Below are 14,537 nucleotides of genomic sequence, written 5' to 3' on the forward strand. Positions count from 1 at the left end.
TGTTGTTTTTGGATCTAGTTCAGAAATGACTAATGTTATACTGTGGCAGCTAGAAAGATAGGGACAGGAAAAATATAATTAAACACTTCCACTATAGTTCTTAAATACAAATGATGACCATGCTGAGGCAAAGGTTCCTGTCCTAACACTTGCTATCCATGGCTCTAACTTTTCGCTACCTGTGATTGGTCTTAGATACAAAGAATATTATCAAAATTCACAGTGAGGTACAGGGTGATGTTCAAGCATGGATACAGTCTTCAAAAGCATGTTTTCTAAGAATCTCATGATTCTATATTTCAATGGTGGAGATAAGTAAAACTTTGAGGTTTACAAACAAAACGATATAGTTAAAGAATTTTAAAGATCCAACAAAATCACAGCCTCTGGATCGCTATGAAAATTTAGCTCTGTGTTATAAGTCAGGCTCCTCTTATGATCAGCTCATGAACCTTTTAATCACACATGATTCTGTTGTAAGTGCCACTACTGTTATGACTACTTAAAGCTCAATACTTAATTTGGTTTGTCTAGCCTGTATGTTCATCCAAACATATAGTGAAAACTTAAGAACTCAGTATCAGAAGATTCTTCCCTTAAAAAGCAAACATTTTTAAGCAGAAAATAAATTGCTACATATACTGTATTACATAAATATTATACAGCCCTAAAATTGAGTTTCTTTGTAAAGTTTTCCCCTTTAATTTGAATCACAAAACATTTAAAGGGTTAGGGGTTAAATACACCCGTGGTTAAATACGAGGAAGTGAGTCCAATTTGCAGACCTGTATATAAAATGCATGTTATATTTTTCAAACCATTATTTTCAGATTATTATTTAATACACAGAGCACACAGCTCCAGAAACGCTTTTCAGGGAATAGGAAGTTAATAAGACGTGTAGAATATTTAATTTCACACACTGAGCAAGAAAGTACAGATAAGCAGATTTTTCTGCCAAAAAACAAACCTTAAGGAAACGGTTGTTATTGTTATTGCAGTTGCCAGACATTCCTTGCGATTCAGCCACAGTGTTCTAAAATGTTGATAGAAACAATTAAAGAAGGCTTCCGCCTAACCCCAAGAGAGCAGGGTAGAAAAACCTCGAGGTTCCAGTGGTGGCTAGACCACACACTGCCCAGTACCAAGAAGACACTGAGGTAGCTGCACCCTCAGTTCCCCAGACCACAGACACAGGGTTATGTCTCTCTGCACTGTTACGATCACAGTCCTAAAAGGCTAGCAACAAACATTGCTATCTGTTGATCACATAGAGCAAGCTGTTTCCAACCAGCAACAGCAAATAGCCTGAGTTAAACTCAGCGTTAGCCTATAATGTTTCCCCCACAAAAATGACTTTCGTGAACATTTTTTAATACTTATGCAACCACAGTTTCTATTACAGTTTTGCTTCCAATTGTTACATGTTAACAGAAGCAATAAGAACAAACATTCCGGTGGGGAGCTGCTTTAAATTGCATACAATACCTGAAAAGATTCCAAGAGACAAAATGTCACAATATTATTAGAATATGAATTTCTCGTAACAAAAACAAATCATAAAAAAAATAAGTTGTATTTTAAGAGAGAGAGCTTTGTTTTCTGGTGATGGTTGATCATGTTATAATCTGTTGCCTAAAGAGAGGTTGAAATGTCATTTGTGATAAGCAACTTTACAATGTGATAAATACTCCATTATCAAAGGATTTTTAAGGAAGTAAAATAATCAAATAATGTTAAAAGTACTTGCAAATTGACTCCTTTTAACTTCAGTGTGACCGTATCTATTTTCTGAACCAAAGAGACTCAACTGCAGTTAATATTGCTTCCAGCCTGAGCACACAGCACTTCAAACTACATAATGTTCTTGTGCAGAAATATAGCCAAAAATACGAACACAATCCATAAAATAAATAACAGAACAATATCATCTAACCACTACCAGCTGAATGTTGATAGTTACAGATTATAATGGGAGATTAAAATGTTGTTAAATTCTACTTGAAAATTTTACCATACACTCAGAGTTTCATGGTATGGTGTTGACTGAGGGATTTATTGAGTCTTCCATGGTTACCTTTTAAATTGGAAAGAAAGAGAAAGAAAGGAAGGAGAGAGGGAGGGAGGGAGGGAAAGAAAGAAGGGAGGGAGAGGAAAAAAGTCCCAGTGAGCATAATAGTTCTCTTAAGCCCAGAAATGTGATCACTGATTGCAGATGTGCATGTGTGTGAACCGTTCAGCCTTCAGATTTCCATCTCCTGCTCTTTGGGGACCCCTCCTATTCTTTGGCCTCTAGGCAGGGCCACTTGTGCTTTTCCAAATTAGAACAGTTAACAGAGAGTGCAGACACAGGAATGCACATTCAAACAGAATTGGCTGTTTGCTTATTGGAAACTCTTCTAGTTTAAATATTTGGAGAAAAGCAGAAGCAGCAGAAATTTAAATAGTTTGAGGATTATCTATACATTTCAAATTCTATTAGAGCATGACTTATAATTTCCTAAAGCGTTACAGCAGATGAACATAGGCGTAAGTAATACACGACAATCTCTCCTTTCACAAAGGGCCAGTGTCCTTTAACAACTGCAGGAAATATTTCTCACATCCAGATGTTTCCTGTATAGCCAATTCAAGCAACCTGTCAACGTGATGGCTCCAAGTTAAAATGAACCCTGCATAATTTGATCAAAACCAGAAGGACTGCACCCTTCTGTGGGCAACACTCATCTCAGCCCTCGCTTGGGAAGGAGCTAGTGGAACATGGTTGCTCTTTGTGTAATCAGAGGGTCTTCTGGCTGTGTCCAGGCAAGGTCACAGGAGATATTAGCAAATAAAATGATCCTAAATTGGAAATTACAAGATGATGCTGTGAATTACAGGAGAGGTGAAAAGCCCTGTGACTGACTGTACATATTCAGGCCTGTCCTAACAAAGATACGCAAATCAATAAACTGCTCAATTATATATGAAATTAAATCAATTATTCAAGGCCCATCTATCCACTGGATATCCAATATTGGTCCTTCTCATTTCCCTCACATCTTGGTCATTTTACTTTTCATTAACAGAGGAAAAGAGTAAACAGAAAACAGAGATAACACTCCAATCCTCCAACTTAATATTTGGTAGCATTAATTAAAAATCTGAATCAAGTGCCAACATTGGAAACTCTAACAGTGGAGTAAATTTTCATTGTTTGTACAGCTTTCATCTCTCCTGTGAACTGAAAATTAATGGCTGCTTTTGCCTGAGCCTGCTGTGGGAAGGCACTGTGGAACACTGAGAAAGGAGAACACTGTAAGGAATGCACAAAGGAAGTCTGACTTCAAGGAAGTCAGTGTTACTTGCATTAACACAGTAGCCAGCTTCGGAATTCGACAGTTACAACTCATAAAAGGAAGAGAACATTCAACTCAATCCTTTTTGTAAAACATTTCTGTATCAATTAATCTTCTCTTTAGACACTATGTAGATGACACTTATACATTGCTGCCTACAGTAAAGCAAGTTTTCAATGTCCCTATTATTAGAAGCACAGAACAAAGGCTCACAGACCTGAAGAATGACAAGAAACGCCATCACTCAAAACAAGAATCCTCTTAACACCTTTTGTTGCCCAGTTATTCTGTGTCTGAATAGAGACAGAGCCATGAGGGGTGTCCTGTGTGCTCCACTCAAAAATAGCCCAGTGCATTGTGGGGAGGGAGAGAGCACGGGTCTGAAATCTGCTAACCACTAGCTGAACAGTGAGAAAAAAAACCTTGGTTACTGGATTTGTAAAGGGAAAAATATCTCTCTAGGGCTTTGAAGGTTCAGTGAGACTGACTCCTAGAAAAGTTTATGATCACAGTTTTACTCACTCTTTTCCCCAAAAAACACATGCTCAAGTGCCAATGAACTCTATTTGCTTTTCTCAAATAAATATGTAAATAAAATCCACACACCAAGCAGAAACTTGGTATGAGACATGTTCCTAAGTATAACTGTTCAGCAGATTCTTTCATTTATTCAAACTATAAAATTAGGAGAAAATCATTTTCCATCTCCCCCCTTTCTTTTTCCCTCTTCTCTGTCTTCCCTCCTTCCTCCTCTCCTCCCTCCTTCCCTCTCTCTGCCTCTTACACACACACACACACACACACACACACACACACACACACACACACACATGGGAAGGGGGGAGGAAGGGGGGAGAGAGAGAGAGACAGAGACAGAGAGACAGACACACACACACACACACAGAGAGAGAGAGAGAGACAGAGACAGAGAGAGACAGAGAGAAAGAGAGACAGACAGACTTTAGAAGCTCATGTTGAAACTTTCAGGGGGCTAAATGTGATCAACCAGTTCCTCAAAGTACCTGGAAGAAACATGATCTCAGATACACAACTTTTACTGGAGGAGCTTTAAAATGACTGGATTATCTTAGTGCCCCTCTCTTTCTTGGAGACTTAGTCTTTTTAGTTAAACACAGGGAAACAAAACAAAATCAGCACCTTATCAGGCAGACTTTGACTCAAGCTCTTCAGGTCTCCTGCCTGTGCTTCCCCAGGGCTGGGCTGCTCTGCGGGCTCCCACACCCAGGCCTCGTGGGATGATCACTGAGTGCGGACCTTTAGCCACTAGCAGGAGTTCTGAGATGCAGTCCAACCCCTGTAGAGCCAAGGACACAGAGGCACCCAGCCTTATTGGGCCTCTTCTTTCTCCACCACCTGATGTCTCCATAGTCCTCAGACTTTCAGGTACAAAAACTCTTTTATCAGAGTAGAGAGGAAAAAATCTAAACCTGTGGAAAACGACTCTCCAATCCTACAGCAGGCTTACAGCCTAGATGCCTCTAATAAAGCATAAAACACTAGAGTAGGGAATTGAAAACTAGGCCAAATATTTGAGGAGATCTTGTGTTTAGTTTCAAAATCTTAGATAATATGTTTTTAGACTTGGTATTCCAGTACAATAAGAAAATTTTTGCCAAAAATACTCCACAAGTGCAAAATGAAATGGAGGACATAACTCTAAGAGACAATTTTAGTCATGGACAATGTCTCCACTATATTTTTCTTTGATCGAAACTTAATTGATGCCAAGTATGGTGGCTCACACTTGTAATCCCAGAAGCAGGGAAAATGAGAGGAAAAGGTTGCTATGAGTTCAAAGACAACCTGGGCCAGCTTGCACATAGTGAGAACCTGTCTCAAGAAACAAACAAAAATAGAACAAAACAAAATATTAATTGATATGCAACCTGCAATTCTGTAATATAACAAAGGGAGAATGTGCTCTCATTATACCACAAACACATGAAAATTTAATATACATTCAGGTTAAGACATGGTAAATTAAATATACATGAAAAAGACCTCAATGTCCACTCATTGATCTCTTTCTGTGTCCTAGATGAAAGCAAAAACATAGTCTGGATAAATAACATATTCAGATGTGCACAAGTTAAAGGTCTGAAATCTCACTGTGCGATGTCAGCTGACATAAAGAATATTTATTTTATCTGAGCATTTACACGTTTATGAAGTATGAAATACTACAACTAAACTGTTGATGAATCTTTTGACACGCCAATATGAAACATGCGCATACTTGAATGTGTTTGTAATAAGTGTGTTGTCCCAGCCCATCAGTGTGCACTTGGCATTGACATTAGAAACAGGCCAGCGTCTGTGTCTCATTACAGCACACAAAGGTTCCGGAGAGCTGTGTTCACTGGGGGGTTAGTGTTGACTCATTTACTTGATCTTCTGCAGAGCTCAGGATGTAAGATCATTCCAATATGTACCTGTGCCATGGGACATGGACTAGTGAAAATGCTCTGCTCTGTGTTATGTTAGCACAGATCCCTCTGAGCACATCCAAAAAACTTTCTCTTCCTGGGGTAAGGGGGAGCCTCTGGAGAACCTCAGTCATCTCCGGTGCTTCTCTCTCTCTCTCTCTCTCTCTCTCTCTCTCTCTCTCTCTCTCTCTCTCTCTCTGTGTGTGTGTGTGTGTGTGTGTGTGTGTGTGTGTTCGTTTAAATGTTTTACTGGTTCTTCCAAAGGAAAAAAAGTATTACATACTATTTTAGAACATTTGGAAACGATCGAAAACATATAAAGCAGAAAGAAAAACCATCTAATTCCAATATTACAGACAGCCATAATTTATATGGGTTCTGCTTGTTTCTATGAATTGCTTTTCAATGGTGTGTTAAAAGTTAAGACTGATTTGCTTGCACAGTGTTCCAGATACCATGAATCAATTTATAAGAGAATATCAGGTACAAGTGGTATTTCTTTCCCAAGAGGTCATATTTCAGCTCAGTGTAGACCACATCCTTAGGAAACTGCAAAGAGCCTGTGATGCCGGAGCACCATGGTGAGAAGTTCAGGAAGAAACAGTTGTGGTCCCTACCTCATCATCATCAGCATCGTACTGGGCATAGTGGCGCTCGAGCAGCTCCCTCTGGCGCCTCTCCTGTTCCAGGGTCTGGCTTATCAACTGGGCAACCTCACTCACTTGGCCTGGTTTTTCTCGCCCAATAACGAACCTGTGGAAAGGTTAACAGAGGGTAATACAGTCACAATTAGCCAGCTAAGGAGAGTGGCCACACTCAAGCCAGAGCAAAGTCTATTTCGACTAAAAAGTACTATGACCCATGTACTTCATATAGCTAAGAGATGACAGGTTTACTCAGCTAGGGAAGCGACGTTCCACACACAGCTAAGCTAAGAAAAAGAAAGGTGAAAATAGAGGACCATCCACAAAGAATTAACACTCTCATGAAAGTCATCACAGATGCAGTCTCTCCTGCAGTACTTGACACATTTTGATGACTTAAGAAATGGAGGCTAGCACATTGTCTCCTGGACCTGAGGATCTAAAACATTTCTATAAAATGTCCCATAATATTGCAAAAACTGCTTGGAAAACATTTTGCAGGAGACCCTCGCACTGGGTGGCTTGTGAAGGGACACTGACTTTTGCTGAATTACTAAGACTTTGGTGACAAGGAGGAGAAATAGAGGGGTTTTGTTGTAATCTGATTTAAAGAGAAAAATTATAGAAAAAGGTGGTATACTAACCCAAGGGGTGTGTGTGTGTGTGTGTGTGTGTGTGTGTGTGTGTGTGTGTGTGTGTGTGAAGATGTTAGAAAGACCATGGTTCAAGAAACAATGGGAAAACATCTGTTGATATGAATTTGTATAAGATGCTAAATTAAAAGAAATTAACTGGAAAAACACTAACTTTCTGTAAGCCACATCATTTATGATCAGCCCTTGTCAGTATAATATGTTTTATTTAACATGGTATATCCTTTCACATTAATATATGATTCTATTTTTCCAAAATGAAAATAATGTCTACGCTATATGGTTTCTAAATATCACTTAGCATCATTATTTTAAATGTGATGCTTACTCCTTTTTACACTTAATTGATAAATACCCCTTGACTATAGGATGTTTCATTCAATCTTAAACCACATGGATCACCATTTTTTGCATAAGGACACTGAAGACCAATTTTTTTTTTTTTTTGTTCTTAGCTGTTTCTAGTTATTGCCTTTCCAAAGCACTTTCACATAGTATCAAACAAGACTTGGCTTGGAATTAAGTTCAGATGTTCATTATCTCAACAACATTTGGGAGTTAAGTATAAAAAAGATCCTATAGATTTTCTTTGTTAAGTAAAATTCATATTCAGTAAGACACATCTATTTTCAATGTTTGGTTCACTAAGAATGACAAGCACATAGGCCTGTGATCACTATATCAATGAAAATATGGGATCCTCTACCAACCAAAGCATTTCCTCACATTGCTTTCTAGAAAATCTCATCACTCTGGTTCCACACTAATCTTCTGTAGTTTCACTTAATGGAACTGCGTGTCCAGTGAATGGGATATACATTTGGCAGATGTGTTCTTCTATTGAGGGTTCTAAAATTTAGGAGGATTTTAGATATTATACATCAAGTTACTATCAACATTTTAATGTGGGCCTTTATAGACATGTTTTCATTCTCCTTTAACTAATAATTAATAATGAAGTTGAGTCAGACGGTAAACGCATGTGTAAATTTTCACAGAGTTGCCAACTTGTCTTCTAAAGAAGTGGGGACATTCCATTGTCTCTTCACAATGCACGAGATCCATACCTGCTGCACAGCTTCACCAACAGCCGGGGCAGCAGTGCTTTAAAGCATCAGCCATTTTCGTGCTTTATCTGCTGGTATCAATGCTCTCAGGACAATGATATAATCATTCACATTTTACCATTCATAATTCTTTTATGGAAAATTTTTTTCAAAAGTTTTGTCCACTTTCAAAAATTGAGTTGTTTATTTTTATGATTTTGGTAAAAAAAAATGACTGTTAATATGTTTTGGTACATATTCTTGTCTATGTATCTTGCAGATATGTATATATACACAAAATGTACATCTATATATTTCTGTGTTTAATCTACTATACTCTACCAGTTTATGCTGTCCCATCTCAGCTTTGCAAATTATATCTCTGATTTTTTTAAAAAAAACTATCATCAGTATTTCTGCTTCAACAGATGACCATCTACAAAATCATGTGGAGATGAACTCACACTTACTATGTGATGGAGTTATTAAATCTTTTCAGCATCTATTTGTCAACACAATAATAGATATACACCTGCTAATGGCATACTGTGTAGATTTTAATGATAAACTGTTGAATCACACACAAAAAATATGATATCTTTCAATGAATTCTAATTCCTAAATTTCCCCCCCTTCTTTCTTATTAAATCATTTTTCCTTCTTAAAGTTAAATTTAATTTTTAGGCATAAAGTGTTACAAGGGGTGGTTTCTTTCTTTCCAAACAGCTGGTGATTTCAACACCATTTGTTAAAGTCTATTCCTTTCAGACACTGAATTACTTGACTACACTGTGGCAAATTAGTTAATTCTATGTTTGTGGGATGATTTTGGACTTTGCAGTCTGTTCCACTGAGATGTGTTTACAATTCCACCAATACAACACTTCTATGACTATCATATAGTAAATCTTGAAACTAGATGATGAGTTCTTGACCTCTGCATGTCTTTCCTCTGCATTTGCATGTAGACTTTATAATCAGCTGGCCACTTTCTCCAAGAAAGCACACCAGGTTTCATCTGGAATTGCTTTGAAAAGGCATCTTGACAATATGAGCTTATCTGATCCATAAACATGGGACATCTCAATCTATAATCATTACTTTCTCAGATCACAGGCCTTCAGAAATTTTTGTTTTATCTCCAAATAGTTTGTGTTTTCTGTGGTAAGTGTGATATTATTTTTTAAATTTTAGAATTCTGAAATGCAATTGAATCATAAATCCTGGCCTTGTCTTCTCTAATCCAGCTAAAGTCAATTACTATTTCGATGAGCGTTCTGTGGATACCTTAGCATTTTAAAATCAGAGTGTGTCCACCATCGAGAAACACATTGTGCCTTCCTCCCTCCCTCTTCTGTGTCCAACCGCACATACTAGAAAGGGCTGACGCCATCTTTGCATTGTTTCCTCTTCTTTTTGTTTAGATTTATTATTATTATTTTAAAGTATTTATTTATTTATTATGTTTACAGTGTTCTGCTTGCATGTATTTCTGCAAGCCAGAAGAGGGCACCAGATCTCATTACAGATGGTTGTGAGCCACCATGTGGTTGCTAGGAATTGAACTCAGGACCTCTGGAAGGACAGTCAGTGCTCTTAACTGCTGAGACATTTTTCCAGCCCTTGTTTCCTATTCTAAAATGAGAACTCTGAATTGCTGAGAGATGCACAGGATGATGTAACTAAAGTTATTATAGTCTCTACGATAAGATACTTAAAGTCTTCAGTGCGTTAGATTAATCTTGATAATTGAATTCATTATGTTTTGATAAATATGTTTATCAGAAATTGTGTCTCATATTACACATATAAAGAAAAATTTAAAACCCTCATGTCCTAGAACAGCTGTTTTAGACAAACCTAGCCTGGCCTTTTATGTGTGTTTTAAAAAGATTGGTTTATTTTATGTGTTTGAATGTTATTTCTGCATATATGTCTGTGCACTGTGTATGTGTCTGTTGCCCACAGGAGCTAGAAGATCAGATTCCGTGGAACTGTAGTTATGGGTGGTTATAAGTCATCACGTGGATGCTGAGAAGTAAACCCCAGTCCTCTGGAAGAGCATCAATTACTCTTTGTTGTGGAATATTTAACTATGCAAAGATGTGCTGCATTTGTTTAATTATATAAGGATGTGTTGCTGTTTTACCTTGTCTGCCTAAGGCACCTGACTGGTCTAATAAAAAGCTGAATGGCCAATAGTAAGAGAGGAGGTATAGGCGGAACTTCCAGGCAGGAAGAGGAAGTAGGAGGAATTTAGGCTTGGGAAGAAAAAAGAAAAGGAGACAACAGGGAGACACAGGGACCAGCGACCCAGACATGGAGAAAAGCAGAATGAAAGAAAGGCAAAAAGCTCTGAGGCAAAATGTAGATGAATAGAAAGAGGTTAAATTAAGTTAAAAGAACTAGAGGGACAAGTCTAAGCTAAGACTGAGCATCCATAATTAATAATAAGTCTCCATGTCTTTATTTGGGAGCTGGTTGGTGGAAAAGAAAAAGCCAACTACAAGTGGTGTCCAACGGTGGGGGGGGGGGCAGTGACACAAGGAAAAGGACTGTGGAGCTTGGCCAATACAAGGTGGGACGGTCCCTCACAATTCCTGCTCCACAGAAAAGTCTATCAGATAGCTTAGGCCTGTAGGCCAAAGACGGATGCTCCAATGGGGCAGAGGAACCTTGGGTGACTGTCCAAGCAGCCAGCTGCTTCCACCATGTCTATAGTTTTGGAAGCTATTTGCTCTGCACTTCCTATTTACTCCAGTAATATTATATCTTTCTCAGGTCTCTGATGGAGTTGAAGATGAGATAGTTATAGTTTTCCTTATTACTAAATTCAGAAAAGAAATGTACTTTAGAGATGTAATTTATAAGGCTGAGGAACATAAAAGCTTAAATTGTTTATCTAAGAAAATATTTTAAGGTCTAAAAAGATAATTTTGTGTTGGTAATAAAAGTTAAGATAGAAAGCAAATTAGGTACACAACTTTAGATTCACCAAGGTAGGATACATAATGGAGTATTTTCTCTGAATTTTCCAAATGCAAATGGACTGGATATTGTAAATGTAATTCTTATTTTATAATTATTCTTATTGTAGGTAGTATTAATATGTTAAAGCTAAAGCCTTTCTTTTTATTTATACAAAAAGGCGGAAATGTTGCAGAATATTTAACTATGCAAAGATGTGTTGAAGTTGTGTAACTATGTAAAGATGGACTGCATGTGTTTATGTTGTGGAATATTTGTTGAACTATGTAAAGTTGTGTTGCATTTGTTTAATTATGTAAGGATGTGTTGGTGTTTTACCTTTCTTGCCTAAGGCACCTGACTAGTCTAATAAAAAGCTGAATGGCCAATAGCAAGGGAGGAGGTATAGATGGAGCTTCCAGGTTGGAAGAGTAAGCAGGAGGAGGAATTTAGGCTCAGAGAAGAAAGAAAAGGAGATGCCAGGGAGACACCGGGGCCAGACAGACAGACATGGAGGAATCAGGAAAGGAGGACATACAGAATGAAAGAAAGGTAGAAAGCTCTGAGGCAAAATGTAGATGAATAGAAACAAGTTAGATTAAGTTAAAAGAGCTAGAGGGACAAGCACAGGCTAAGGCCAAGCATTCATAATTATAATTAGTCTCCATGTCTTTATGTGGGAACTGGCTGGCAGCCCAAAGAAAAAGCCAACTATAGTTCTTAGCCACTTAGCCATCTCTCCAGCCCTTTTCGTGTATTGTTGTTGTTTGTTCGTCCATTTTTGAGACAGGGTCTCACTATCCAGCTCTGACTGGCTTGGAGCTCACTATATAGACTAGGCTGGCCTCAAACTCACAACGAGCATCCTGCCTCTACCTCCTAAGTGCTGAGATTAGAGGTGTGCACCACCATGCACATATTTTTTGTGTTTTTAAATAGATCACTTAGTTAGGCTTAAAGTGCTATAAAGTAACAGAGTAATAAACAAAACACATACTAATTAAAAACATTATGCAAGCTCAAAGTAAAGAATAGAATTCAAATTCATTTAGCCCATCCATTTTAATGTTAATTTGTATATAATTTGATGTATAAAAACACTGTATTTATGTAATTTCTCCCCCTCCTTCTCTTCAACTCCTCCCCTACCACCCAGACTCCTCTTGAATTCATGATCTCTTTTATTTTTATTGTTTAATACACAGTACATACACAGACACACAAAGAAACAAACAAACAAAAAAACTATGTCTACTGAGTCAAATTAGCATTGGCCATATACACTTGGAAAACCCATTAGGTGTCTTGTCCCTATAGAAAACTGATTATCACTTCCTCAGCAGCTACTGGCTGCCTACAGCTCCTTACCTAGAGGTAGGGCCTTATGAAATTTTCCCTCATTTGTACTGGTCATTTAAGCTAAAAATTCTTTACCTTCATCTGGAAATTATATGTTCAGATCTTGAGGAGTAAGAAAGTTTACTGAAAATGAAAAAAAATGCTTTCTCAGAAAGTTTGCTCAATGAACTTGACAGAGAAAATAAGATTTGAAACTTGTCTTCTGGTCGAACATTTGAATATGTTGTTGTTAACTCTAAAGATGAATGAAGGTCTTGATAAAATCTTGTGAGGTATTTTACTTGGAAAATTATAAAAATAACAAAAGCCTAAACAATAACATAATATATATTGTAGTAATAAATTATGTAATCACAAAATATAATTGAAAACTCTAACATGATATGTTTCCATCTTAAAAAATCACCACTATTTCTAAAGCCAGAATTATTTATGATAAAGCTAATATAAATGAGTCACATTTGATCAAAATTTAACAGTAAATAAAGACCACCCAATACTTCATAAGAAATCAGCATTTTAAATCATAAGGGCACTTTTGCTTAATATCAGAGCTTTCTGAACTCACTTACATAATTTAACACAATGTACTATTTGTCCAATGCTAGTTTAGATGAAAAATCATCTCACAGTTTAATGAAATAGAAATGATTTGGAATTGCCTATAAGACAGATAACAGATCTCATAAACTGGTTTCACTTCTAACATGCTAATGTACACATGCCTGTTCGTCTAGGCAGCTTTTCTGAGCCATGGTAGAAGACTGTGGCTACATGCATCTTTAAAGTCTAGTATGAAGCATGTTATAGATCTGTTGTAATAGAACACCATCCTTTTAAGTATGACTCAGTGTTAAAACATGCAGAAGTGGAAAGAACCTACTCTCTCTTTCTGCCTCATCTTTCTCATGTGAAAATTAGTGTCTGAACTCATGCATCTTGGAGAGCGAGCAAGAATAAAATATAGCTCACACAAGACAGGACTGAGATGCATGAAAATCAAGAGAACTTGTTAAAAATGTAACATTCAAATCACCTTTCTATACATTTCTACATTTGGCCTAGGCTAAACTAAGTTCATAAATACATAAGAGTAGATTATATATACAATCTACCAAATACAGAATTCAACAGGAAATGTAAAATTTAGCATGTTTATTTCAGTTATGGAGTACGAGCATAGATATTTTGAAATAGCACATTTTAAGTAATAAAAGCATCTAGAAAAGAAAAAAATGGTTTTGATAATAAAATTCCACCAAAGTATAGAAGCCACATTGGTTCTGTGACTTTGGATATGTCAGTATTTCTAAGTATTAGTTTTATATTTATAAAATGAGCACAATAAGTACAATAAATATTATAAAAATCCATACAGAAATGTCAAGCCTTTGGTGCTCAGAGAACACCTGGTAACTGTTTACTGTTGCTCTTCATGCAGATTACGCACCATTATTCCATGTATTTGAATGTATTTTCATGTTTACTGCGATCCCATCCTAACTCTTCCCTAGTTAATCATAGTTATAAAAACAATTTTGAGTTAAGCACAATAAAAGCATAAAATAATTCGCTGAAAGGAGTTAAATATTAGGGAAAGGGCTGAATGCAGGTCATGGACATGAGTAAAGAAAGCTGGCATAAAGCTAAGTGTTTTTCTAGTTCTAATTGTCATGGATTATTTTTGTTATTGTTTTGGGTGGTGGATAAGTACCTAAAAACATATTTGATAGTGAAAGTGTAAAATGCAATGTGAAGCTCTGTGGCTTATGTTTTGAATTTCTATTCTAACCATATAGGTCATTAAAGATGTACAGACAGGCTATGGTTAATTTTGGTGTGTGGTATTTTTTCCATTTTTTTATGATAAAACTTATTTTTAAAAGGATGCTCAGAAGATTTTTGTTTCTGTTTACTAGTTATATACAAAATATGTATCACACAATTAGCTTATTCATCTTTTGCAGGGGTAGGGACTACATGGCTAACATTCCCGTTGAACTGGAACTCCAGTTTTCAGGATCAATTTCAACTGAATTTTAAAACATTCAAATACATAATAACTAAGCCACTAAGTTTTCTC

General features: G+C 36.8%; 1 protein-coding gene across 11 annotated transcripts in view; it reads right to left on the reverse strand.

Annotated features, from left to right (window-relative positions):
* Positions 1-14,537, reverse strand: part of Ppp1r9a (protein phosphatase 1 regulatory subunit 9A) — a 258,866-nt gene that overhangs the window by 78,028 nt on the left and 166,301 nt on the right. For 6 of the 11 annotated variants that reach the window (XM_028869810.2, XM_028869813.2, XM_028869812.2 and 3 more), the window contains exons 6-7: positions 6,403-6,538; positions 971-1,036 (exon numbers count right to left, since the gene is read on the reverse strand). In XM_028869810.2, coding sequence (XP_028725643.1) covers positions 971-1,036; positions 6,403-6,538 — 202 coding nt within the window. The remainder of the gene's footprint in view (positions 1-970; positions 1,037-6,402; positions 6,539-14,537) is intronic. The other 5 variants (XM_037203519.1, XM_028869819.2, XM_028869814.2 and 2 more) reach the window with 1 other exon arrangement.

This window comes from Peromyscus leucopus, chromosome 3 (assembly GCF_004664715.2).
Source record: "Peromyscus leucopus breed LL Stock chromosome 3, UCI_PerLeu_2.1, whole genome shotgun sequence".
Lineage (NCBI taxonomy): Eukaryota > Metazoa > Chordata > Mammalia > Rodentia > Cricetidae > Peromyscus > Peromyscus leucopus.